The 25,092-nt window shown below is 37.1% G+C and overlaps 2 protein-coding genes across 3 annotated transcripts; one reads left to right on the forward strand and one right to left on the reverse strand.

Annotated features, from left to right (window-relative positions):
- Positions 1–14,183: 14,183 nt before the first annotated feature.
- LOC121992067 (CST complex subunit STN1-like) lies at positions 14,184–15,231 on the reverse strand. The gene is made up of 2 exons (XM_042546201.1): positions 15,004–15,231; positions 14,184–14,879 (listed from the first exon to the last, which is right to left on the reverse strand). The coding sequence occupies exon 2, from the start codon at positions 14,861–14,863 to the stop codon at positions 14,396–14,398; it is 468 nt and encodes a 155-aa protein (XP_042402135.1). The 5' UTR covers positions 14,864–14,879; positions 15,004–15,231; the 3' UTR covers positions 14,184–14,395.
- Positions 15,232–18,544: 3,313 nt separating this feature from the next.
- LOC121992068 (long chain base biosynthesis protein 1b-like) lies at positions 18,545–24,267 on the forward strand. 2 transcript variants are annotated; one of them, XM_042546202.1, is made up of 13 exons: positions 18,545–18,772; positions 19,109–19,344; positions 19,459–19,553; positions 19,772–19,863; positions 20,795–20,888; positions 20,966–21,038; positions 21,181–21,313; positions 21,926–22,100; positions 22,367–22,507; positions 22,611–22,706; positions 22,793–22,934; positions 23,531–23,658; positions 23,733–24,267. In XM_042546202.1, exons 2-13 carry the CDS (start codon positions 19,239–19,241, stop codon positions 23,907–23,909), a joined length of 1,452 nt encoding a protein of 483 aa, XP_042402136.1. In that variant the 5' UTR covers positions 18,545–18,772; positions 19,109–19,238; the 3' UTR covers positions 23,910–24,267. The 2 variants fall into 2 exon arrangements, with proteins under 2 accessions (XP_042402136.1, XP_042402138.1); XM_042546204.1 differs by having other exon boundaries at positions 19,179–19,344.
- The last annotated feature ends 825 nt before the right edge of the window (positions 24,268–25,092 follow it).

A 25,092-nucleotide genomic window follows, 5' to 3' on the forward strand; every position in this document is an offset into this window, starting at 1 on the left:
TAAGTGAGTTACTGACAACTCATTTAATTAATATCTTAGTCCAAGAGTAGTACCACTCAACCTTATCGTCATGTCGGACTAAGTCCACCTACAGGGTTTAACATGACAATCCTTATGAGCTCCTCTTGGGAACATTATCAACCTAGTATCTCTAGGACACAGTTTCCTTCTATAATCAACAACACACACTATAAGTGATATCATTTCCCAACTTATCGGGTTTATTGATTCATCGAACTAAATCTCACCCTTTGATAAATTAAAGAAATAAATATCAAATATATGTGCTTATTATTATATTAGGATTAAGAGCACACACTTCCATAATAACTGAGGTATTTGTTCCTTTATAAAGTCAGTATAAAAGAAACAACCTCAAATGGTCCTACTCAATACACTCTAAGTGTACTAGTGTAATTATATAGTCAAAATAAACTAATTCCTATTTACACCACGACCTTCCAATGGTTTGTTCCTTTTCATTTTGGTCGTGAGCTACTGTTTATAATTTATAAGGTACTGATAACATCATCTTCTATATGTGACACCACACACTATGTTATCTACAATATAAATTAATTGAACAACTACAAACCAATGTAGATAATTTGACCAAATGTGATTCTTTATTCAAAACAAATGTTTGCAAAAACTTAGGCTTTTAGTATACACTCCAACAATCTCCCACTTATACTAATGACTAAGCTGCCATATCTTCTACCATACATCTGATTCTCATTCCCTCCACATGCCGATCGAAAGCTTTCGCCGGAAGGGCCTTAGTGAAAGGATCTGCCAGGTTATCTTGGCGATGACAACTTCTCCTCGCTTCACGATATCTCGTATCAGGTGGTACTTGCGCTCTATATGTTTACTTGCCTTATGAGCTCGTGGTTCCTTCGAGTTTGCAACTGCACCGCTATTATCACAATAAATTGTGATGATTTTGGGTAAACCAGGAATCACATCTAAGTCCATTAGAAAGTTCCTGAGCCATACTGCTTCTTTAGCTGCCTCAAAGGCTGCTACATACTCTGCTTCCATGGTTGAGTCCGATACGCATTTCTGCTTAACACTCCTCCATGAAATGGCTCCACCTCCTAAAGTAAACACATAGCTTGATGTAGACTTACTATTGTCCCTATCTGATTGGAAATCTGAATCCGTGTAACCCACAAGGAGCAAATCGTCTGCTTGGTAAATTAGCATATAATCTCTAGTCCTTCTCAGGTACTTTAATATATGCTTTACCGCAGTCCAATGTCCTTGTCCAGGGTTACTCTGATATCTGCTGACCATGCCCACGGCAAAATAAATATCAGGTCTCGTACATAGCATTGCATACATAAGGCTTCCTACAGCCGAAGCATAAGGAACTACTTTCATGTCTTCATCTCCTTTGATGTCTTTGGAGACATCTCTTTAGATAGAGCTATTCCATGCCTGAAAGGTAAGAAACCTTTCTTGGAATCCTGCATACTAAAACGAGCAAGGATTGTATCTATATATGAAGCTTGGGACAGACACAACATTCTTTTCTTGCGATCCCTTATTACTTTGATTCCAAGAATGTGTGCACACTCTCCTAAGTCCTTCATATCAAATTGTTTGGACAACCATACCCTTACGTCTGATAATACCTTGACATTGTTTCCAATTAACAAAATATCATCTACGTATAGTACAAGAAATATCACCACGTTTCCGTTACACTTCTTGTATACACAAGACTCATCCGGACACTGAATAAATCCATATGACTGGATTACTTCATTAAACCGGATGTTCCAAGACCTTGAAGCTTGCTTCAGTCCATAATGGACCGATTGAGCTTGCACACTAGATGCTCTTTGCCTTTTTCAATAAATCCTTCTGGTTGCTTCATATGAATGTTCTCTTCAAGACTTCCATTAAGGAAAGCTGTCTTGACATCCATTTGCCAAATCTCATAATCCATATGAGCAGCAATGGATAAGAGTATCTGGATAGACTTAAGCATGGCTACCGGTAAAAAGGTTTCCTCATAATTGATTCCCTCTTTTTGAGTATACCCTTTCGCAACAAGCCTAGCTTTGAAAGTTTCTACCTTCCCGTCTATCCCTCTTTTCCTTTTGTAGATCCACTTGCATCCAACGACTTTTACACCATCAGGTGGTTCTACAAGCTCCCAGACCTTATTAGAGTACATAGACTCTATTTTAGAATTCATCGCCTTTTGCCAAGATGCTGCATCTATATCTTGGAGTGCTTTATCATATGTTCGGGGATCAGGTTCATGTTAACCCGGGATCAAGTCCGAAGACTCTCCCAAAAACATGAATCTCTCAGGCTGCCTTACAATCCTCCCACTACGACGAGGCACTGTCTGTGGTTGTGTATCATGTGTGACACATGTTGCAGTCTCTTGTGGTACTTCATCTTGTACTGTTGGTACTAAAGTAGACGTGTCCTCTCTTAGTTCTTCTAAAATAACTTTACTACTGGGCTTGTGATCCATTATATAGTCTTCTTCTAAAAACTGGGCATTAGTGCTAACAATGACCTTCTGGTCTTTAGGACTATAAAATAAACCACCTTTCGTTGTTTTTGGGATATCCTACAAACACGCGAACTTCTGTACGGGATTCTAACTTATCAGCATATGGTTTCAGCACATGTGCTGGACTACCCCAAATCCGAATATGTCTTAGACTTGGTTTTCGCCCATTCCACAATTCTATGGGAGTAGAAGAAACTGATTTAGAAGGTACTAAGTTCAGAACGTATACTGCTGTTTCCAGAGCATATCCCCAAAATGAATTTGGTAATTCTGAATAACTCATCATCGATCTAACCATCTCCATAAGAGTCATATTCCTTCGTTCTGCTACACCATTCTGTTGGGGTGTTCCAGGTGCAGACAATTGGGATTGAATCCCGGCCTCTGATAAGTAATTTCTAAACTCTCCTAAGAGGTATTCGCCACCACGATCAGATCGTAGTGTCTTGATACTTTTACCTAATCATTTTTCCACATCAGCCTTGTATTCTTTGAACTTATCAAAGCACTCGGACTTGCGGCGCATTAGGTAAATGTATCCGTATCTTGAATAATCATCTATAAAAGAGATAAAATATTCAAAACCTCCTCTTGCCTGGACAGACATAGGACCACACAAATCAGAATGAACCAATTCTAACACTTCCTTGGCTCTATACCCCTTGGCCTTGAACGACCTCTTGGTCATTTTACCTTCCAAGCAAGATTCACAAGTTGGAAAATTTTCCAACTCTAACGAACTCAAAAGTCCATCAGCTATAAGCCTCTGAATCCTACTTAAGTTAATATGACCAAGCCTTAGATGCCAAAGATATGCTTGGTTCATTTCCGAAGGTTCTTTTCTTTTATTAGAGTTAGAAGATGAGTTATAAATTTCCATGTTTTGCTTTGTGGAAGAATTCATTCATGAAATTTGCCCGGAAGGAACGCGTTGCAGGGTCCGACTGTAACGTCTCGGCAAGGACCGCTACATCTCCAGAACTCGGGTGTAGTGATAAATATGCAAGAGTTCGCGTTACAGGGTCCGACTGTAACGTCTCAGCAAGGACCGCTACATCTCCATGAGAACTTGAGTGTAGTGTTAAATAGGCAAGAGTTCTCACACCATAGGTTAGATAAGAACAAATATGATAGGAAAACTAATAATCTAAGATTTGGAACATGGAATATAGGAACTCTCACTGGTAAATCAATGGAGGTAGTAGATATGATGATTAGGAGAAAAATTAATATTTTATGTGTACAAGAGACAAAATGGACAGGTGAGAAGGCAAAGATGATAGAGAACTCGGGTTTTAAGTTATGGTACACTAGAAAAAGTAAAACAAGAAATGGAGTGGGTATTATTGTAGATAGTTTGTTAAAGGATGAAGTTGTAGGAGTAGTTAGAAAAGGCGATAGAATTATAACTCTTAAGATAATAGTGGCGAAAGAAACTATGAACATAATTAGCGTATATGCACCACAAGTAGGATTAGATGAAGCTACCAAATTAAGGTTTTGGGAGGACTTAGATGAAATATTACAAAATATTCCACCAAATGAAAGGATTTTAATAGGAGGTGATCTAAATGGCCATGTCGGAGTGAAAAATGAGGAATATGAGAGAGTACATGGGAGTTATGGGTTTGGAACGAGAAATGAGGAAGGGAAAACTATATTAGATTTTGCGATAGCATATGACCTTATATTAGCTAATACATTTTTTAAGAAAAGAGAAGAACACTTAGTCACATTCAAAAGTGGGAATAATAAATCGCAAATTGACTTTCTTATGGTTAGGAAGAAGGATAGAAAGATTTGTAAAGATTGCAAAGTCATCCCTGGAGAAAGCTTAACTACCCAACATAGGGTAGTAGTGTTGGATATACGCCTCAAACATAGTATCAATAGAAAGAAAATATATACAATTCCTAGAATTAAGTGGTGGAAGTTAAAGGATGGGAAGCAACATATATTTAAAGAGAAGGTAGAAGTACAAGCATTAGGTGAAATATACGATGACTCTAATACAACATGAGATAAGATGATATCAAAGTTGAAAATAGTAGCTAAGAGTATCCTCGGTGAGTCAAAGGGGCATGCACCGCTAAGTAAAGAATCTTGGTGGTAGAATGAGAAAGTACAAGAGAAAGTGAGGGGAAAACGAATAGCTTATAAGGAATTATATATTTGTAAGAACGAGGAAAATTTAAAAAAATATACAATAGCCAAGAAAGAAGCTAAGAAAGTAGTGAGTGAAGCAAAAAATGAAACTTTTGAACGGTTATATCAAAAATTGGATACAAAAGAAGGGGAAAAAGATATTTATAGAATAGCTAAAGCGAAAGAAAGAAAAACAAGAGATCTTAGCCAAATAAAATGTATTAAAGATGAATGTAATAGGGTATTAGTAAGCGATGAAGAAATAAAAGAGCGGTGGAAGAGGTATTTTCATCAACTTTTTAATGAAGGTTTAGGAGACCAACTTAACTTAGGTAATTTAATTAGGTCAAATGAGCATCGAAATTTTAATTTTTATCATAGAATTCAAACTTCAGAAATAAAACAAGCTTTAAATGAGATGCACAATGGAAAAGTCGTTGGACCAGATGATATTCCGATAGAGGTATGGAAGTGCTTAGGGAAACAAGATATTGAATGGCTTACAAAATTATTTAACATGATATTGAAAACGAAAAAAATGCCTGATCAATGGAGGATAAGTACTCTAGTTCCCTTATATAAGAATAAGGGAGACGTACAAAATTGTGCAAACTATAGGGGTATTAAACTAATGAGTCATACTATGAAACTTTGGGAAAAAGTAATAGAAAAAAGATTAAGGAAGGAGACCATAGTGACAGAAAATCAATTTGGGTTCATGCCTGGAAGGTCGACAATAGAAGCTATACATCTTCTTAGACAATTAATTGAAAAATATCGAGAGCAAAAACAAGATCTACACATGGTATTCATTGACTTAGAAAAGACATATGATAGAGTCCCAAGAGAAATTATATGGAGAATTTTAGAAAAGAGAGGTGTTAGCGTAACATATATTGAACTAATTAAGGATATGTATGAGGATGTAACGACCAGAGTAAAGACTTCAGGCGGAGTAACTGAAGCATTTCCAATAAAGATAGGGTTACATCAAGGATCAGCTCTAAGTCCCTATCTTTTTACATTAATTATGGACGAACTCACTGCACACATTCAAGACACAGTACCGTGGTGCATGTTGTTTGCAGATGATATTATTTTGGTAGATGAGACATGTGAAGGAGTAAATGCTAAGCTAGAATCTTGGAGGGAAACACTAGAAGGGAAAGGTTTTAAGCTTAGTAGATTAAAGACGGAATATATGGAATTTAAGTTTAGCAATATTAGAAGTAATGAAACAATTGTTAAGATAGGAGAGGACGAGTTGCCTGGAACCAAGCGATTTAAATATTTAGGATCATTTTTACAAAATGATGGAGGGATTGAGAGAGATGTCTTACATAGAATACAAGCAGGATGGGTGAAATGGAGGGGAGCGTCGAGTGTTTTATGTGACCGTAAAGTACCTCTTAAACTTAAAGGTAAGTTCTATAAAACCGCAGTTAGACCTGCTATGTTATATGGAGCTGAATGTTGGGCTATGACTCGAGCACATGAGCAGAAGATGAGAGTTGCAGAGATGAGGATGTTAAGGTGGATGTGTGGACATACGAGGATGGACAAAATAAGAAATGAGAGCATTAGAGAGAAAGTAGGAGTTGCATCTATTGAGGAAAAACTCAGAGAGACACGTTTAAGATGGTACGGACATGTACTTAGACGACCAATAAATGCTCCAGTTAGGCGATGTGAAACTATGATAAACATGCATATAAAACGAGGAAGAGGAAGACCAAAAAAGACTTGGTTAGCAACAATAAAACAAGATAAAATTTATTTAAATATAGATGATGATATAATAGGAGATAGAGCTCAATGGCGTAAAAGGATTCATACAGCCGACCCCACCTAGTGGGAAAAGGCTTGGTTGTTGTTGTTGTTGTTTGCTTTGTGGAAGAAATTGGATTTAAAGTATACAAATTGCCAACTAATGCACCAGAACAGATAATCACTTTATTTCTTTTAATAACTACATCGTTACTGAAAGAAACTGAATATCCATCTAAAAACAGTTTAGAAACTGAAATTAAATTCTTTCTAAAAATGGGTACATAAAGACAATTTCTTAGAACCAAATTTCTATTTCTACTAAAAGATAAGTAGACATCTCCCACTGCAACAGCCGCCACCTTAGTAGCATTGCCCATGTAGACGGTAATTTCTCATTCAGTTAGTCGTCGGGTTTCCTAGAACCCCTGCAGGGAATTGCAGACATGATCAGTGGCTCCCGTATCTACACACAAGGTGCTGGTAGATAACACCGCTAAACATGTTTCAACAACTAGAGCATGAGATATACCTTTGTTGTTCTGATTCCTACGAGGACAGTCCGCCTTCCAATGCCCTGAAGCATTTGCCCTTCGGCTTCTTCACTCCAGCTTTAAATCCTGTACTCTGAGATTTATTCACTTTCTTTACTGAACCAGCTTGTTTTTCTTCTTCTTTCCTCGCAGTTTAGAAGTAGAACCATTCTCAGCATAGTGAATTTAAGAATTGTGACGAAATAATCCTTCTGCTGCTTGAAGTTCTGTCAGTAGTTCCGCTAAAGAATAAACCCTCTTATTCATATTATAGTTCAGGCGGAACTGCTCAAAACTTCTAGGTAGCGTTTGGAGGATCATATCGATCTGAGTTTCCCCATCAATTTCACCTCCAAGGATCTGTATCTCGTTCAGATAAGCCATCATCTTTAGGATATGATCCCTTACAGGAGTACCCTCTTGCATGGTGGCCGTCATTATCTTTCTCATGACTTCTTGCCTAGAAGCCCTATCCTGATGACCAAAGAGTTCCTTGAGATTGTTCATAATATCATAGGCTGTTGGTAAATCTTGATGCTGATGTTGCAATACATTTGACATTGAAGCCAAAATGTAACACCGCGCCATCTCATCTGCTTTTACCCATTTCCTATGATATTCAATCTCCTCTTGGGTAGATTCACCAGTAAGTGCTTCAGGACAAGGCTCGGTCAGTACAAATTTATAGCTTTCAGCAGTAAGGATAATGTCCAGGTTCCTTTTCCAATCTATGTAATTAGGTCCAGTAAGTCAATTCTGTTGAAGTATGATGGACAGTGGGTTGAAAGTCATCCTAAGAATCACAAATAACTTTTGGTCAGAACTCTAAATTTAGAATAATATTGATTCCTCAAACAATACTATTTTAAATTAACCAACACCTCAAAACACCGTGAATTTTGTATGCCACGTTAGTGTGGACGTATACAAATTCAACATTTGTAAAAGGAGGGTTTTATCCCATTAATTTTATTATCTTGTCAACCTAACTTTTTGACAAATAAAATTAATAGTTGGTATCATTTGGTCACACAAATAAAAGCAGTGACTCCGATGGGGAGGATACTATTAGATGTGTCTAAGTGTATACCACTACTTGACACTAAGTCCATTAATAAGATTATGCCCCTTCCGTTGGGGAAGATCACACGCTCTTAATTAACTTCCTATAGTCATCCAAAAATGGAAGTCTGTTCTAGTGATCCGCAAACAAGCTCATCCGTTATGGAGGAAGACACTCAGAGCCAACGCGCAAGCTTGTTTGCATCACTTACAAACCAGTAATGGAGACCATGGGATTTACTTAAAAATCCCTCTCCCACTTAGTTATTTATAAATGAGGAATTTTAACTATGCTAGCCTACTAAACTTGTAAACTAACATGCACACATAGCACAATATAAAAGCAATAAATAGAAAATCTAATTTTCAACTATTATGGCTTTTGTCTCTAGTTGTCCTCCGTGTGTTGTCATCCCAAACTGCTGCCATATTTGGCCACCGCCACCGGGTCTAGCTGTCGCCTCCATCTTGCTCCTAGTTCCGCTGCGCCTCTGGTCCTTAGAAGGTTCCACGCTTTGCAAGATTCGATCCGCGACATAAATAGAATTTTACATTTTTGATCCTATATTCCATAAAAGGAATGTACATGTATCTAGATCAAAAATAAAATCCTAATAAAACTAAATACAGCTCCTGCTGTATTTTAATACAATCATGCACACACATATAAATGCCCTTGACATGTCCAAGGGTCCAATCACACACATAATAATTAAAAGCCATAATAGTTGGATCCTGCATCCACAAAGTTAGCACATCCTACTATTAACCTGCCTAAATTATGTATGACATGTGCATAATTAACCTAATACCAAATACACAGAGGCAAAACCCTAGCTCTGATACCAATTGTTGGTTGCTACTCGGAAAACCTATAGGTTCCACTGTACAAAAATTTTGTACTAAGGTCTGAACCTTTTCCTAGCTACCATGTGTTCTTTTAAATTAAATTTTGGATCGCCTGCGGAACTTAACACGTTTGATCCAAAACTTAATATATTTGTTCTTTTAGGTTTTGACTTGGATCTCCTACGGAACTTAACACGTTCGACCCAAGTCACCTTAAGTTATTAATTCCATTAAATATTAATTTTCATAATTGGTTCCCAGTACTGACGTGGCGAGGCACATGGCCTTCTTGGATATGGGAGCAACCACCACCGACTAGACAAAACCTTTTATAGAAAGCTAATATTTAATTTCCTAAAATAACTTTAGGTTAACCGAAAAGAACAATCAAATCACAAGGAAAAAATAAAACAAAAGAACACAACATCAAAAATCATATTCGAAATACTAGAATCGTAAGCCTCTTGTATTTGGTATTATTTCCATAAATAACTAGTATGATGCGGAAAAGGAAAAACTACTAGTTATACCTTCTAGAAAGACCTCTTGATCTTCTACCGTATTCCTCTTCTAACCTCGGACGTTGTGTGGGCAACGATCTTCCGAGATGAGAAACCACCAACCACCTTCTTCTCCTCCAAGCTAGGTTCGGCCACAATAAAGACGCTTCACCAAGGAAGAAAATCAAAACACCAACCAAGCTCCAAGAGATGCTAGCTTTCTCTCCTCCTTCTTCTTCTTCTCCTAGTAGTATCCGGCCACCACGAGAGCTCCAAGGGGAGAGAGAGGTTCGGCCACCACAAGAGGAAGAGAGGGAGAGGATGATGATGGCCGGCCACACCAAGGAACAAAAGAGGGAGAGAAATAATAGAGGTTGTGTGTCATGAAGGCACCCTCACCCCTTCTTTTATATTCCTTGGCCTAGGCAAATTAGGAAATTTAATTACAATAAAATTTCCTTAATTTCCTTGACATGATTTAATTGAGAAAAATAAAATAAAATTTCCCCAATTAAATTCTAATGGCCGGCCATATCATGAAATCAAATTAGACAAGTTTCAATCAACAATTAAAACTTCCTAATTTGTTTCCGGAAATTTTAAAATTAAAATTTCTCTTTAAAATCTCTTCATGGTTGATAAAAAGAAATTTCCATAATTTTAATTTTACAACATGTGAATAATTTTTAAAGAGAAAATAAAATATCTCACCAATCTACAAATAAGGAAAAAGATCTAATCTCTTTCTTTAATCTTTTGTAGATCTTTTACAAGAGAGATAATTTAATTTTAATTATCTTTAATAAATTATATCTTCCACATAATAAAAATAAAAATAAAAATTCTTTTTTTAATTTAATTTGGCCGGCCCCTCTAGCTTGGATTCAAGCTAGGGCCGGCCACCCCAATTTATACCTAGGCCGGCCCTAGCTTGGTTCCCAAGCTAGCTTGGCCGGCCCCCTTTGGGTGGATATAGAAGGTGGGTATAGGTGAATATAGTACTCTATAAATAAGAGGTTACGATAGGGACCGAGAGGAGAAATTGGTTTTGGTCTCCCGATAAAATTAAGCATCCCGTGTTCGCCCCGAACACACAACTTAATTTTATCAATAATAGTTCATTCCACTAGAGAACTATTATTGAACTACCGCACCAATCCCAAATTACATTTTTGGGCTCCTTCTTATTATGAGTGTGTTAGTCTCCCTGTGTTTAAGATATCGAATGTCCACTAATTAAGTGAGTTACTTACAACTCATTTAATTAATATCTTAGTCCAAGAGTAGTACCACTCAACCTTATCGTCATGTCGGACTAAGTCCACCTGCAGAGTTTAACATGACAATCCTTATGAGCTCCTCTTGGGGACATTATCAACCTAGTATCTCTAGGACATAGTTTCCTTCTATAATCAACAACACACACTATAAGTGATATCATTTCCCAACTTATCGGGTTTATTGATTTATCGAACTAAATCTCACCCTTTGATAAATTAAAGAAATAAATATCAAATATATGTGCTTGTTATTATATTAGGATTAAGAGCACACACTTCCATAATAACTGAGGTATTTGTTCCTTTATAAAGTCAGTATAAAAGAAACAACCTCAAATGGTCCTACTCAATACACTCTAAGTGTACTAGTGTAATTATATAGTCAAGATAAACTAATTCCTAATTACACTACGACCTTCCAATGGTTTGTTCCTTTCTATTTTGGTCGTGAGCTACTGTTTATAATTTATAAGGTATTGATAACATCATCTTCTATATGTGACACCACATACTATGTTATCTACAATATAAATTAATTGAACAACTACAAACCAATGTAGATAATTTGACCAAATGTGATTATTTATTCAAATCAAATGTTTACAAAAGCTTAGGCTTTCAGTATACACTCCAACATCACATGCTTTGATGATGTGAACAAATGCAAGGGGAGAGACTCTCTTTCACGCATGGGTGCACAGGGGGTGCAAATCCAGGGCCCGGATTGCACTAAACCAAGTTGACTCGTGTGCTAGCATGACCTGCGCGCATCGAATGCCAGATCAGCCTGGGTAAAATTTGCCCAAGTGGAACAACCAATATTTTACCACGTAAACCTTTTTGCTACTTGTGTAATGGATGCATTAAAGAAAGATTAATGTAGCCAGGTGAAACATTGGCGTTTCACAGCTAACAAATAACGATCATTAACGCTGCTCATTGGCCTGAGCTCTGATATGAAGAGGTTGCGACCACAGGTAAAATGTTACACACGTGAATAGCTGAAGCTCTCCACCTACATTCTCCTCCTCCTCTGTCGTGCATCTCTTGCTCGGCGGAGTGCATGTGATAGCAGTCGGGTACCTCTCAGTTTGTTGTGACCATCAGTGCTTGGTAGGAATCATGATTCATCGTTGTATCGTGGGAGACAGACGACCTGAGAAAGCCTTAAAGCACAGTCGGAGGTGGGCCGAATCTGTTTCAAGGAAACTACTTTCATCGCAGGCCTCGGTTCGCTAAGTGTACTCATGCGAATAATTTTTTTGCTTCACCCACCCGGTGGTTTCGTTCATCCGACAAAAACTCACTCGGCTTGTCTGCTTCGCCTGACCGACCACTCGCTCGGCTTGTCTGCTTTGCCCGACAGGCCACTCGCTCGGCCTATCTGCTTGGCCCTACCGGGTACTCCCTTGGCATGTTTGCTTGCCCGACCGACTACTTACTCGGCTTATTTGCTTCGCTCGACTGGCCACTCGCTCGGCTTATCTGCTTCACCCGATCGGCCACTCGCTCGGCCTGTTTGCTTAGCTCGACCGACCACTCACTCGGCTTGTTTGCTTCGCCCAACCGGCCACTCGCTGAGCCTATCTGCTTCGCCCGACATGCCACTCGCTCGACCTATCTGCTTCACCTGACAGACCACTTGCTCGGCATGTTTGCCTCGCCCGACAGGCCACTCGCTCGGCCTGTCTGCTTCGCCCGACCGACCTCTTGCTTGGACTTTACTGCTCAGACTCGGAGCTCAGTCTGCACTCAACAATTAGCAAAAACCAGCCTTTGATGGTAGTATGAGATTATCAGCTCAGGTCATTTCGACAGTTAAGTTGGATTTAATTTTAGTATAATTTAAATTCAGCTAATACCCTATAAATTTTCGACAATAAATTAGTTTATCTAACCCTAAGATCGAGTTCCAATTTCGATGAATTAATAAATATTTTTTTTAATTAACTATTGACTTAAGAATACTGAATTAATGGGCTAACTATTATGAACATTTTATACTATAAAGGTCGATGGACAATATTTATAAACCGAATAGATCATCCTAAACATTAATTGGCCTCAGTTAGATATCTATTGGAAAAACTAGGAAGTCACTTTTTTGCCTAACAAATAGCATAAATGTGCAAGTTGTTGGGCGAAAACAGTGTGTGCCTAGGTTTAGATTTTGCGTTACCAAATCATGTTGTTCAATGACCTAAAGCAAGAGCAATTTTCAATGATGGGATTAAAATTTGAATATCAAACAAGATAAATGTTTTGAAAAGCGACGTCAGTATTATAAAATTTGAAAATGTTTTGCGTAATAGTGATCAGTACTTGCATAAATTATATTTTAAAATTATTTATTAAGCAAATAAAGGAGAAGGATCATTTTCAGGATTATAAAAATGAATGATGAGAAATGAGGATAATAATTTTAATTTATATGGGAATCTTACTCAAACATGGGGCTGTCTTATATCGGTCTCTTCGAGTACTCATCACTATTACTTAATTGAATTTATAGTATTTTACTAAAGAACTTCCTCGACTTTATAGTTTAATTCGGGCCCCACTTATTTCGATCTGACGAACGGCGGGCCATAGGGCAATAAGTCATATTTACACATTTGTCCACGCAATGATTAAAGAGTCATTATCCAAATCAACACTCCTTTATTTCAAAATGCTCAGATCAAGTCACTCAATTCAAATGGAACTTCCGATTAAATTCGGAACGAATTATTTTTTTTAAACCCAATTCAAATTCGATCGGAATTCAAATTCAACTTAAAACCTCTTAATTCGAATCTGACTAACTCAACAAATCCGAACCGACCAGATATTTTAAAAATCTAATTTAAAATAACTTTATTTTTATTATTTTTCTTATAATTCATCATTTTTATTTATTTCAAAAAAATTCATTACACTTTATATTTTCACTTTTATTTATTTAAAAAAAAATTCATTAAACTCTATATTTGAATCAAAAAAATTCATTAAACTCTATATTTGAATCAACCTATATTTCTATATTTGAATCAACCTGAATCTAACCTGACTCAACTTAAAAAATTTTAACCTAAAAATATTTTAATCCGACTCAATCTAAAATTTTTTAACCTAAAAATATTTCAATCCGACTAACCTGAAAATTTTAAACCTGAAATTACCCAATCTGAACCCAACCCAAATTTAATTTTTTTTCAAATCGACTTAAATTAGGTCTTTCAGTCGGATTCATTTTTAACCCCCATAAACCAGTCCTTCCTCCTTACTAAAATACCCTTTATTAAATCAGCAAAATACCCTTAATCAAATTATCGTCAAAACGTAGCGCAAAAAACGTGGAAAATTTTTAAGAACCATAAGATTCCATTCTTGATTTAAGATCTTGAAATATCAACTAAATTATGTTTAATAGATGAGTCAGCTATTACTTAATCGAATGAGTCAACTTTCCAAAAAGATGGATGTGGTCTTAAATTCCATGGTTAACCGTCAATGTAGAAAACTATAGTAATAATAAGTTCAGAGAAGAGGAACTTAACATAACTAATAGATCAAAGTTACTACAATGAAAGGCAAAGTAGCCACTCAGTTATCAGTCAGCACAAATGATCTTTTCAGTAAGTAATCACTAGTAATTAGCACTAGGGAACGTAGAACAGCAAACATCTTTCAAGTAATGATTCTATCGCGAAACAAGAAAGCCAATAGTGGTACATCACATCAAGTAATTGCTGGAGTTGGCAGATCATAACAGCATTTCGCCAACCTGATGCAGTCCAGCCAGTGCAGCACCTCCATGTTGGGATCTTGTTCGACTAGAACATCTCTCACGGTCAACTGCAGTGACCCTCTGTACAAGGTGATCTTCCCTCTCACTCGAACCAGTTTCCCTAACTCAACTGTTGCGGCCTCCCTAAGAGCTATCTCGGCCGCCACACCGAGGTCGGGCGCGTGGTCAGGCTGGTGGTTGAGCCAAAGAATGCAACAAATGCAGCCACTGCCATCATCCACCAGGAATGTGAGATACTTGTCTTTGCGCTCCAGACTCACCACCACACCAACAGTTTCAGCTCGCGAAACAAGTTTACCTTTCCTGGTGAAGGAAGGAGAGTGCGAGGAGTTGTGAATTGTAAGTGAGAGGAAATCGACGGCCAAAAGTTTGACATGTACGAATTGAAGAGTGTTCATCTGGACTTCTGATCAGCTTACAAGGATGGAGATCATGGCGAGGAACAACAGCAAAAGATTAGCAATGACTAAGTGGCAACAATAAGGACAAATTAAGAAAAAAGAGATCCAAATATTAGGATATTGAAAATGTTGCATACAGCAAGGAACTTATTCAAATCACATCCTGATGCAATTTCCCTCAAAACAGCAAGGTCCAGTTGATAATTGAGAAATGTGTGGAGTTTCTTCGATAATTGAGAAATCAAATTTCAATCTAATTCACCATGCAAGAGGTAACAAAATTGATAATAGTGGTCTTACTTGGTAATCGAATTAGTAGCATTGGACCAGAGGAAAATGACAGCAAGAGACAAGATAAGCAAGTGACATACCAAAGTAAGCAAATGGTAATCACTCGAACAGGATTCAGATTGCTGTGGCTCAACCAAGATCAGCAGCTGAAGCTTTCTTGTCTTTCCATAGAAAAATATCAGCAGCTGCAAATGATTCGCCAATGTAGAGTCTATGATCAGTCAAATCAACAAAGCACTTCTGGATAGGAAGATCATTCAAATATGTAGAGTTCATGAATAGATGAATCCCAAAAATGTTCCATATCTCAAATGGAGATCGATCTCGTCATCAATAAATAAACAAAAACAGATTCATCCACATATATGTATATGTGTTCAATCGATGCAAAATCCAACGAAAACCATGCATGTCAGAGATCAGGCTATTAGATCTTAAAGATCACAATAGATAAGACCACACTCGATTTTGATCTAAAGAGATCCAACTATAGGATGAATTCCAAACCAGCAAAAAAAAAGAAAAGGAGAGGAAAATAGAAGACACAAAGAATAAGAAAAAAAAATTCAAAGATTGCATGCTTTCCGCTGCCCAAGATCTGGTATACGGACTTCTCCCTACCGAAGAGGCAGAAGACCTTGGACTTGGTAGCCTCCGCCGTCACCACCACCTTGGATTTCTAATTTCGGACGATGAGAAATCGTCATACAAGTTGTGCCCTCACAACCGCTGGCAGCGCCATCCTTCGTTGTCCGCTCCTTCCTCACCCTAGAGGACTGTTCGCCATCCGCTCCTTCCTCGCCCTAGACGCTCCTTCCCTCGGAATCGTCAAAAAGGGGTTAAATAAAACAAACAAGGTTAAATATACAAAGCTTAACCCCGGAATCATTTATTACCTAAACCAAATAGGGTTAAATAAAATAACCTTGATTTGATAACCAAAGTTATCGACTTTTACCCCCAACTAAATACACCTTTGGATGTATCTGGTTCAAGTTATCATTCATAACCAAAGTTATGTGATTACCAAGTAATCACAAAACTAAGATTATGGAGAATAAAATATAACCTATATCGTTTGGTTCAATAATAGATAATGCAACAAAAACTTGTTTGTTTGGAGATTTTAGTGTATAACCTAGTTTAACATTTACTATATTACCCCTGGTTGAATAGACATTCTTACAACTAAATCAATTTGATATTTTATTATTTTTAAAAAAATTAAATTACATTAAATTAATAATATTAACATTAATATTATTATTATTAATAGTTTGATGATATATTTAACAAATAAATATAATTGTTAATATAACCGTTAAAAAGGTTGATGATATATTAATATTGATTTAATCTCACGGATTTTTTAAGGATAAATTTTGTTTATTATATTTATGTAATTGTGAATACAAAATAAGGATGGATTTAAAATTGGAAAAATGTTTATCATTTCCAGTGCCAGTGTTGACACTTGACACTGCCTACTCGGTCTTCCAAGTGCCAGCAATTCCTGAAGCATGAAGAAGCATTAAAAATAAGAGTTTGACACGTCTTAATGAGAAGAATTTGGCTACCTCATAAGACATTATCAACATCCATTCGCAGTACCAGTTCAGTAGCATCCTAACCGAATGCATTAACAGTACCAGTTCGGTAGCATCCAACCATACAAAGTCATTTTTTAACTAAGCCAACCATCAATTTTGATAAACATAAAATAAAATATCATCGTTCAATCCAAAATGACATTCATCCAACTCTTCAATTGATTCAATAAAATAAAACCTTTTTGCTGTCCCGCACAACTCTTCAATCGATTTTTTCCTTTTTTTTTTTTTTTTACTTTTCCAAAAGATTAACTATTTTATCTTAAAATTAAAACCTCAAAACCAAAACCAATATACAGAAAACAAAACCTGAAGTGCTCGTATTCCTCAAAAAAGGACAAGCGATCCGATTGATTAAATAGTAAGAACAAGATCTCTAGTTTATTTGACCCTAAAAACACCGTTGGTAAAACAATCGCGTAATAGGAAGCTGCCTCATCCTCCACTTAAATCCAATAAAACTTACAAGAACCATCAAGAACAACTAAATAGCAAGAACTAAACAAAAACTCAATAGAACCTAACTAAATCAAAGTTATTTCAGAGTATAAAGCAAACTAACAAGAACCAGCCAGAAAAAAAATCTCAAAATCTTGCTGCTAATCAAATAAAAACCTGTGAAGAATGTCGCTAGGGTTCTTCCCGATCGCAAGTCGGGAAAGCCGTGCCTTCGTTAGTGGGATGCATTCGCGAGTGGAACGCTGCTAGGGTTCTTAGCCGGAGTGGGGAAACCTTCGAACGCTGGAGTAGGTTTCGCGGGACGAGGTGCCTCCGCTAGGGTTTCGTCGCGATCGTGACTTCGTGAGTCACGGAATTTGGGAATAAGTATGCTCTAGGGCCTGATGTCATTTAATAGATTGTTAAGGATATTTTTGTCCCAAATAGTAAATATCGAGGATGATTTTAAAAGAAAAATTGTTAATCTAATTATCATGAAAAATTTTAAGGGGTGTTTAGTTTAGTAACTAGAGAATGAGATGATAATAAAAAATAATATTTAGATTATGGATTTGAGATTGATAATTTGAAAATAATTTTTAAATTTATTAAAATTAATAAAATTTATATAATTAGATGAATTTTATTTTTATTTTTATTTTTATTTTATTTTACTATCAAATTTATATTTATAATCATTCTCATATAATCTGAAAGCGATGGATTGACTTAGAAAGTAAGGGCGATGATAAGGAAGTGGTTGGTTAGTTTGGCAGAAGCGGTTGTTTAGTGTTCGATACGCGCAATAAATGACCCCGAAAACGACATTTGCGACGCTAATAAACGTAATTAATTAATCACTCACGGGACGGCGGCCGGTGTTTGCCGCCTTATTGATTCCACCGGCAAACTCAGTCAATGTTAAATTCTAATTAGAAAAATAGATAAACAAATTAAAATATAAAATAAGAAGACAAACATTAAAAAATGATGCAAAGATATGATTTAATAATATTAAATTAGTCCGTTGAAAAAAATGATAATAAAATTGAAAATAAGACGATATTTTTTTTTTTCAATGTAATAAAAAATGTCACTTTTTAGTCTGCATCGCTGCGCTAAAAACCGTTTCTCGCTTGAAACAGGCCGCTGTACCCTGGTTCTTACGCTAATTGACGGGGGCCCCACCGCGAGGGCCTTTCTTCCTCCCCCCACCCCCATCGGTAGCATCGCGTGCCTGAAGCCTGACGTCGACGTAAAACTGATTAGATTTTGTGAATTTACTTAAACGCCCTTCTAGTCATGCTCTCGGACTTAAGAGCGGGGGTACTATTTGGTCATTTGAGGTGGGATGGAGATGAACGGATCTTTGCTGGACCCTCTGCCTCATCTTAATCGTCGCCGAGCTCCCCGAAGACGACCATTTCCCCCGATCCTTCACACACGTTTGAAATCGTGAAGAGATCTCTTGTCTCGATTTGGTCTCGAGCTATTTAAAGCCGGGCATTGGAGATTTGAGCTCAGACGTCGACCTCTCTGCATTTGGATTAGGGTTAGAACACCGCAGGTGCGTCAAAGTAATCTCCTTTATTTTTCTTGTTTTTGTGGTTTTGGATCCATGCATCCTGCAAAGGTATCTGTTGGCATTTTTCTCGGTTTTCGGGGTATCCATTTATTTTGGATGTAGCAGCAAGTAGATCGAAAAAAATCATAGCTTGAAGAGAAAAGGCGCTTCCTTTTTCGGGGTGTGTGGGTTGGATTTCAATTGGGTGATTTGATTTGCAAGTTGATTATTTTACAACCGTTGTCGTATGAGAAGTGCCCTTCTTTTAGAAGAATTGAGCTCGAAGAATTTTTCTTCTTCTTCTTCTTCTTCTGTTTAACCAGATTCCTGTTTAACCAGATTCATATAGGGCAGGAAGAAGATTTGTCGTGGGTTGCGTCTGATAAGCTTGAATCTCGCATCGTTTCAGGAGTTGTGTCCGTGAGTTTTCTGTAATACTCTGCCTTCTTTCAATTTCAAGGCGGAGGTTATGGCCACGGCTGTAATGAACATGACCACGGCAGCGTTGGATTGGGTATCCATAGCTTTTGATGCTCCGCTTGCCCGAGCCGTTGTCTTTGGGGTTCACATAGATGGTATAATCTGTTCGATCTTGACTCTGAAATTGAAGCTTTATACTATTTTAATTGTAACATGTTTTTAATAATCGGATACAAATTGACATTATGTTGGTTTTTTCTTGATTGAAGGGCACCTAGTTGTTGAGGTGCTACTTATAGCTGTCATACTCTTCCAACTAACCAGAAAAAGTTACAAGCCTCCTAAGAAACCACTAACTGAAAAGGTTCGTCTACTTTTTGGACTTGTTACTTTTTTTTAAAGCTTATACAACATTTTTCACTTTCACCTTTCACTTTAGTCCACTGATTGTGTTATAAAAAATAAAATTCATCCGTTTCTCCTTCCACTTGATTTTCTGGTTCACTAATGTTCATATTTAGAGTCCGAATGAATATGCTTTTAATCACTGTGACTTTTGCAAATCTTATTTTTCTTCTGTAGGAAATAGATGATCTTTGTGAAGAATGGATTCCTGAACCCCTTCATCCACCTATCACAGAGGAAATGAAACTTGAGCCTCCAACCTTAGAAAGGTAGGGAGAATCTTTGAATTATTTTATGATGTTCATGAAGTTGAATAAAACTGCTATGACATATTGATCTTTATTAGTTTGGAAATATGTGTGGTTAACAGTTGTATTGCTACTTCTTAAAGTCTCTATTCTACCATTTATTCCAAAATATTAAGCATTTAGGAAAGACTTGTCTGCATATTTATATTCTTGACATTCCCACTCATCAGTGGGCATACTCAACTAGATTGACATGGATTGGCTCAACTTGACAGAGGATATATTGCTTTAACAGTGTTAATATTTGAGCTTAAGGCATGCTTTAAGATGATGGCAAAAGTTTACAGGTTGGCGATCCTTGAATGATTGTCATTTGGCAATGCTATATTACTGTAACAGAACTCATATTGGGTAGCTGATAATACTTAAAGCTCACCAAATATCTTTTAAATAATTTAATTAGCTAGGCAGGGTTTCATAAAGAAAATTGAGTTCCATGAAGTTCATGGAGGTTAGACGAGGAGGGAATTTTTTTTTCCGTACTACCTATATACCATTTAATTTTTCTGTCGTTTACTTCAGATTCTAGTAAAGAATTGTTCTGTTATTACATCATAAACTTAGTCTCTTCAAGTTGGTTGTTTTAAAACTTTTCTAGTGTGTTATGAAGCAGTTTAGTTCAGCTAGGTTGTAAATTTTACATAACATTGATAGAGGGATCATGTGCTGGGCTGTTAATTCTCTCTCTCTCTCCTCTATTTGGTTTAACAACAGCATAGCATTTTTTTTTGCAAGTACAACCTAGTCGTATTCTATTTTTTTTTGGTGTGTGTGTCCTGAGTTTATGCATACAAAGTTGTTATTTTCTCTTTGCTGAGACAAAGATTTAAATGTTGTAACCTCATAGTATAGACACTCAACTTTTCCTCCTAAAGAAATGTTTTTGAAGCAGTGCTGCAGGGCCACATACGGTAATTGATGGAAAGGAAGTTGTGAATTTTGCATCAGCAAATTATCTAGGACTTATAGGCGATGATAAAATAATTGTGAGAATCAACTCCTCATTTTCCTCCATGTTTTTTGTTGTTACTCAGAAATATGTCATACCAAGTATATATTTCAGGATTCATGTGTTGCCTCACTGGAAAAATATGGTGTTGGTTCTTGTGGTCCTCGTGGTTTCTATGGAACAATTGGTCAGTCTTGTTCTTTTGTTCATAGTTTATATAGATGACTATTTTGCTCTTCTCTTGGCCTTACAAATTTCATTTTTCACTTATCCTTTTGGAACAATATTACAAGAGGATGAATTCTGAACTAAGAAATTGGACTTTGTAGATGTCCACCTTGATTGTGAGACAAGAATTGCAAAATTCATGGGTACCCCAGATTCAATCCTCTACTCTTATGGCATCTCAACCATTTTTAGTGTTATTCCAGCATTTTGCAAGAAAGGAGACATCATTGTTGCGTAAGTTATTTTCACATATGATTTTGTATATGTGGTAATAATACTGCCTGATATACACAACTGTCTGTTATTCAAAAGATTGCACTACTCACTCTTTTTGTCCCTTGATAGTTGGAGCAAATATTTGCTTTATATTTCATTGCCTCTGAGAAGTTATTAAATGAAAAAAAAAATATTCATTGAAGTTGTGTTCTGGAGTATTTACACTACATGATATCTAGTATCAGTGATTGAAATTCTAAATCACTGGCTGAAATTTCCTCATTAATGACTTTAAATAGGTTCATGACTTTGATTCTTCAATTCTTAGTCGTTGATGTTCTTTCCTAGCTTGATTTATATGAAGCACATTCACATTCTAGATGGCTTTTGGATTCCATGCAAGAGGCTGCATTCCAAGTTTCCAACTATCGCTAGATTCCATAGCTGAGAGCCTTGTGCTTATCATGAAGTGAATCAAGTAGTAGCTTTCATGAACCTAAAAAGTGCATCTATATAACGGATCACACATAATGATTTCTTTGTATGAATTTTCTAGTTATCTAGTTGAGTATTTTGTTAGATCACATAAATGGGTCTACTAGACTACAATAAACTTCTTATGCTTTACAGAGATGAGGGTGTTCATTGGGGAGTGCAAAATGGGCTTTATCTCTCGAGAAGTACCGTTGTGTACTTCAAGCATAATGATATGACATCACTAGAGAGTACTTTAGAGAAATTGACTCGTGGAAATAAGCAAGCAGAAAAGATTAGACGCTATATTGTTGTTGAAGCACTCTACCAGGTGTGTTACAATTTTTCACTAGCGACCTCATACTTTTACTGTTTCATCCAGTTAATACTAACTCAACTCCCTGCTGCAAACTGTGATCCTGATAATGCCCTGTCTTGTTCCAGTAGATGTAGATGTTCTGTTTTTGATCTTCTTATCAACACCTGTGATATGAACTCTTTTAGTAGTGCACTTTCTAGGTGGTTATTGCCTTATATTTAAAGCACCATTTGAATCACAACTGAAAAAAATAAAGCACCTTAATATTTATAACACAGAATTCTGGTCAAATCACCCCATTGAATGAAATAGTGCGGCTAAAGGAGAAGTACCGATTTCGGGTAATATTGGAAGAAAGCCATTCCTTTGGTGTGCTTGGGAACACTGGCCGAGGCCTTGCTGAGCATTATGGAGTTCCAGTATGTCTAACCATTTGTTTTCTTCACATTCTAGGCCCTCCCCCCCCCTTTTTTTTTTTTTTTCTTTTTTACTGATGTGTCTTTTAATCAATTTGTTTTGCAGATTGAGAAGATAGATATAATAACTGCCAGTATGGGAAATGCATTAGCAACTGATGGGGGGTTTTGCACTGGAACTGCCAGAGTAGTTGATCACCAAGTATGAAAATTACCTTTAGCTAATGTAAATTTTGCACAATCATGTCTGCTCACCTTTCTTTGATTAATGGCATTTTCCTTTTGTAGCGTTTGAGTAGCTCTGGATATGTCTTTTCTGCATCTTTACCCCCCTATCTTGCAAGTGCTGCCATTGCTGCAGTGGATCACTTAGAGGATGATCCATCTCTCCTCACAACATTGAGGAGCAATATCTCTCTGCTACGGGAAGGTGAATTCTTATTTTCATAAAACATTGTTGCCGAAAATGCGTACTTATATTCAGTCCCTCTCCCTCTATGTCACTTTTCTTTTACCTCTCTTGTCGCTAATGACAACAATCTGGGAAATTGTATATGCCTTAGCACTATGCCGATTGCTAGCTGCAGTTTGTGTAATATATGCCAGTAGTTATGTGTAGATGCTAAACGATGACTGTACTATTGCAGTCTCCATGCTATCCAGGTGCTTATACATACTCGTGAGTTCAACTTTCTTACTGATGCATGACATTTTAGTTTTCTGAGTGAATGTGTCTGTACCAAGTATTCCATCCATCTCCTGAAGCCTTTCATTCGATAACCGGTATCTGGGAAATTAAGCTTTCATGTATTTTTATGTGGGATGCTTGACTTGTTATCTCCTTTATCTGAGCTAGTTTGTGTTGATGACATGAAATGCCTGATTTACTATTAGATTCTTATTTTTTCTTTATATTGCCTAGTTGGAAATGAATATTGAACTAAGTTTTATCATAGAGGCTACTATTTGCCACCTCGGTTTGAGTTACCTCTCTAACTCTTTGAAATTTAACTTTTTGGAGTTCAGGATTATCAGATCTACCAGGTCTGACAATCGCAAGCCATCCATTATCGCCCATTGTTTTCCTCAAGCTTAAAAATCCAACAGGTTCATTCAAGAATGACTTGGAACTACTTAACAAAATCACCGAAAGGGTAAGTTGTTGAACTGTCTTTCATAGACACACCAACACATACATTTCTGTATGACAATTGCTGGCATGGTTCAGGCACTGAAGGAAGATTCTGTCTTCATTGTTAGCACGAAAAGATCGGTACTCGATAAGTGTCGTCTTCCAGTTGGCATTCGCGTGTTTGTTTCAGCAGGTCACACTGCATCCGACATCAAGAAAGTTTCTGACTCACTGCAGAGAGTTGCAGCCCTGGTTCTGGCTGAACATATTTAAACTCGATTTGAAGCCAATGTCAAAACATTCACCGAGCATAGGGTTGAAGCCTAATTCTGTAGCTTCCGTATGCTTTCTACTTCTTGTTCTTCCTCAGAGAAAGGTAGGAGAAAATAGTAGGGCATGGATTGAAGGATTTATGTTTCAGAATTATTTTTTGTTTGCTGATTGCAGTACTCTGCGACCAGATTGTCGACTCAATCCTTCTCCAGCAATTGACCACATGTAGATAAAAATAAAAATGCTGAATGGATTGTTGATTTTTGATGTCTTATTATAGTTCTATCATGTAATTCAACAGATGAAATGTTTTTATTTGTTGCATATTAAAGCTTGCTTTTAGTTTTCTTCCACCAAATTAATATCCAAATTCCTCATACCACATTTGTCTGAATTGTTCATTTCGAGAATTGTTTTCAGTGCGCTTTGGCTCGCTTGGCTTCATCCATTTCGACCGACTGAACTGATCAAAAACTATGCACAATGCATCTGAGAATGGGTCGTGCCAAGGCATGGACAATTTAGAGGGAACGATATTATCTCTTGTAGCATGAGAATGGGTCATGCCAAGCTAGGCATGATCCACAATTGGACTCACGCCAGAGCAACACCTACATGACTCATGGATCATGCCTAATATGTACTTCGAGTTGGTATCGCTATGCCAATGCGACATGAACCCAAGACACGCAGGCATAGCGACATGAACCCAAGACACACACAAAACGAAGGTAAATTACGGGAGTTTCGCTCAACAACAATAGTATACGCAAAGAAAGGTTAAGACAACTCGTGAAGTATTTCACACCCGATGGGAATTGCAATGGCGGAGCCAGCCCGGGTGATCTACCCGGGCCGATTCCAGGTTGTAAGCAATGGCTGCCAACTCCGACGCCGTCGCCCCAGACTAATTCCTCTTTTTCTCGTATTTTCCATTTATTTTCCTCTGTAAATTCGAGATTCGGCATCGTCGACCTCCGGGCTACAGCCCGGATAAACCATAACCTGACTCCGCCCTTGGGGAATTGACTCAGATCTATTGATAATAATACTTTTACATGAATCATGCATGTCAACTCATGGAATATAGATATTTATATAATTGATGATATAGTAGTAAGCAATATATTAATCCATCATGAATAGGAATGACAATGGGACGGGTTGAAATCCGGCCCCGTAA

The sequence above is a fragment of the Zingiber officinale genome, chromosome 6B (assembly GCF_018446385.1).
Source record: "Zingiber officinale cultivar Zhangliang chromosome 6B, Zo_v1.1, whole genome shotgun sequence".
NCBI classification, from domain to species: Eukaryota; Viridiplantae; Streptophyta; class Magnoliopsida; order Zingiberales; family Zingiberaceae; genus Zingiber; species Zingiber officinale.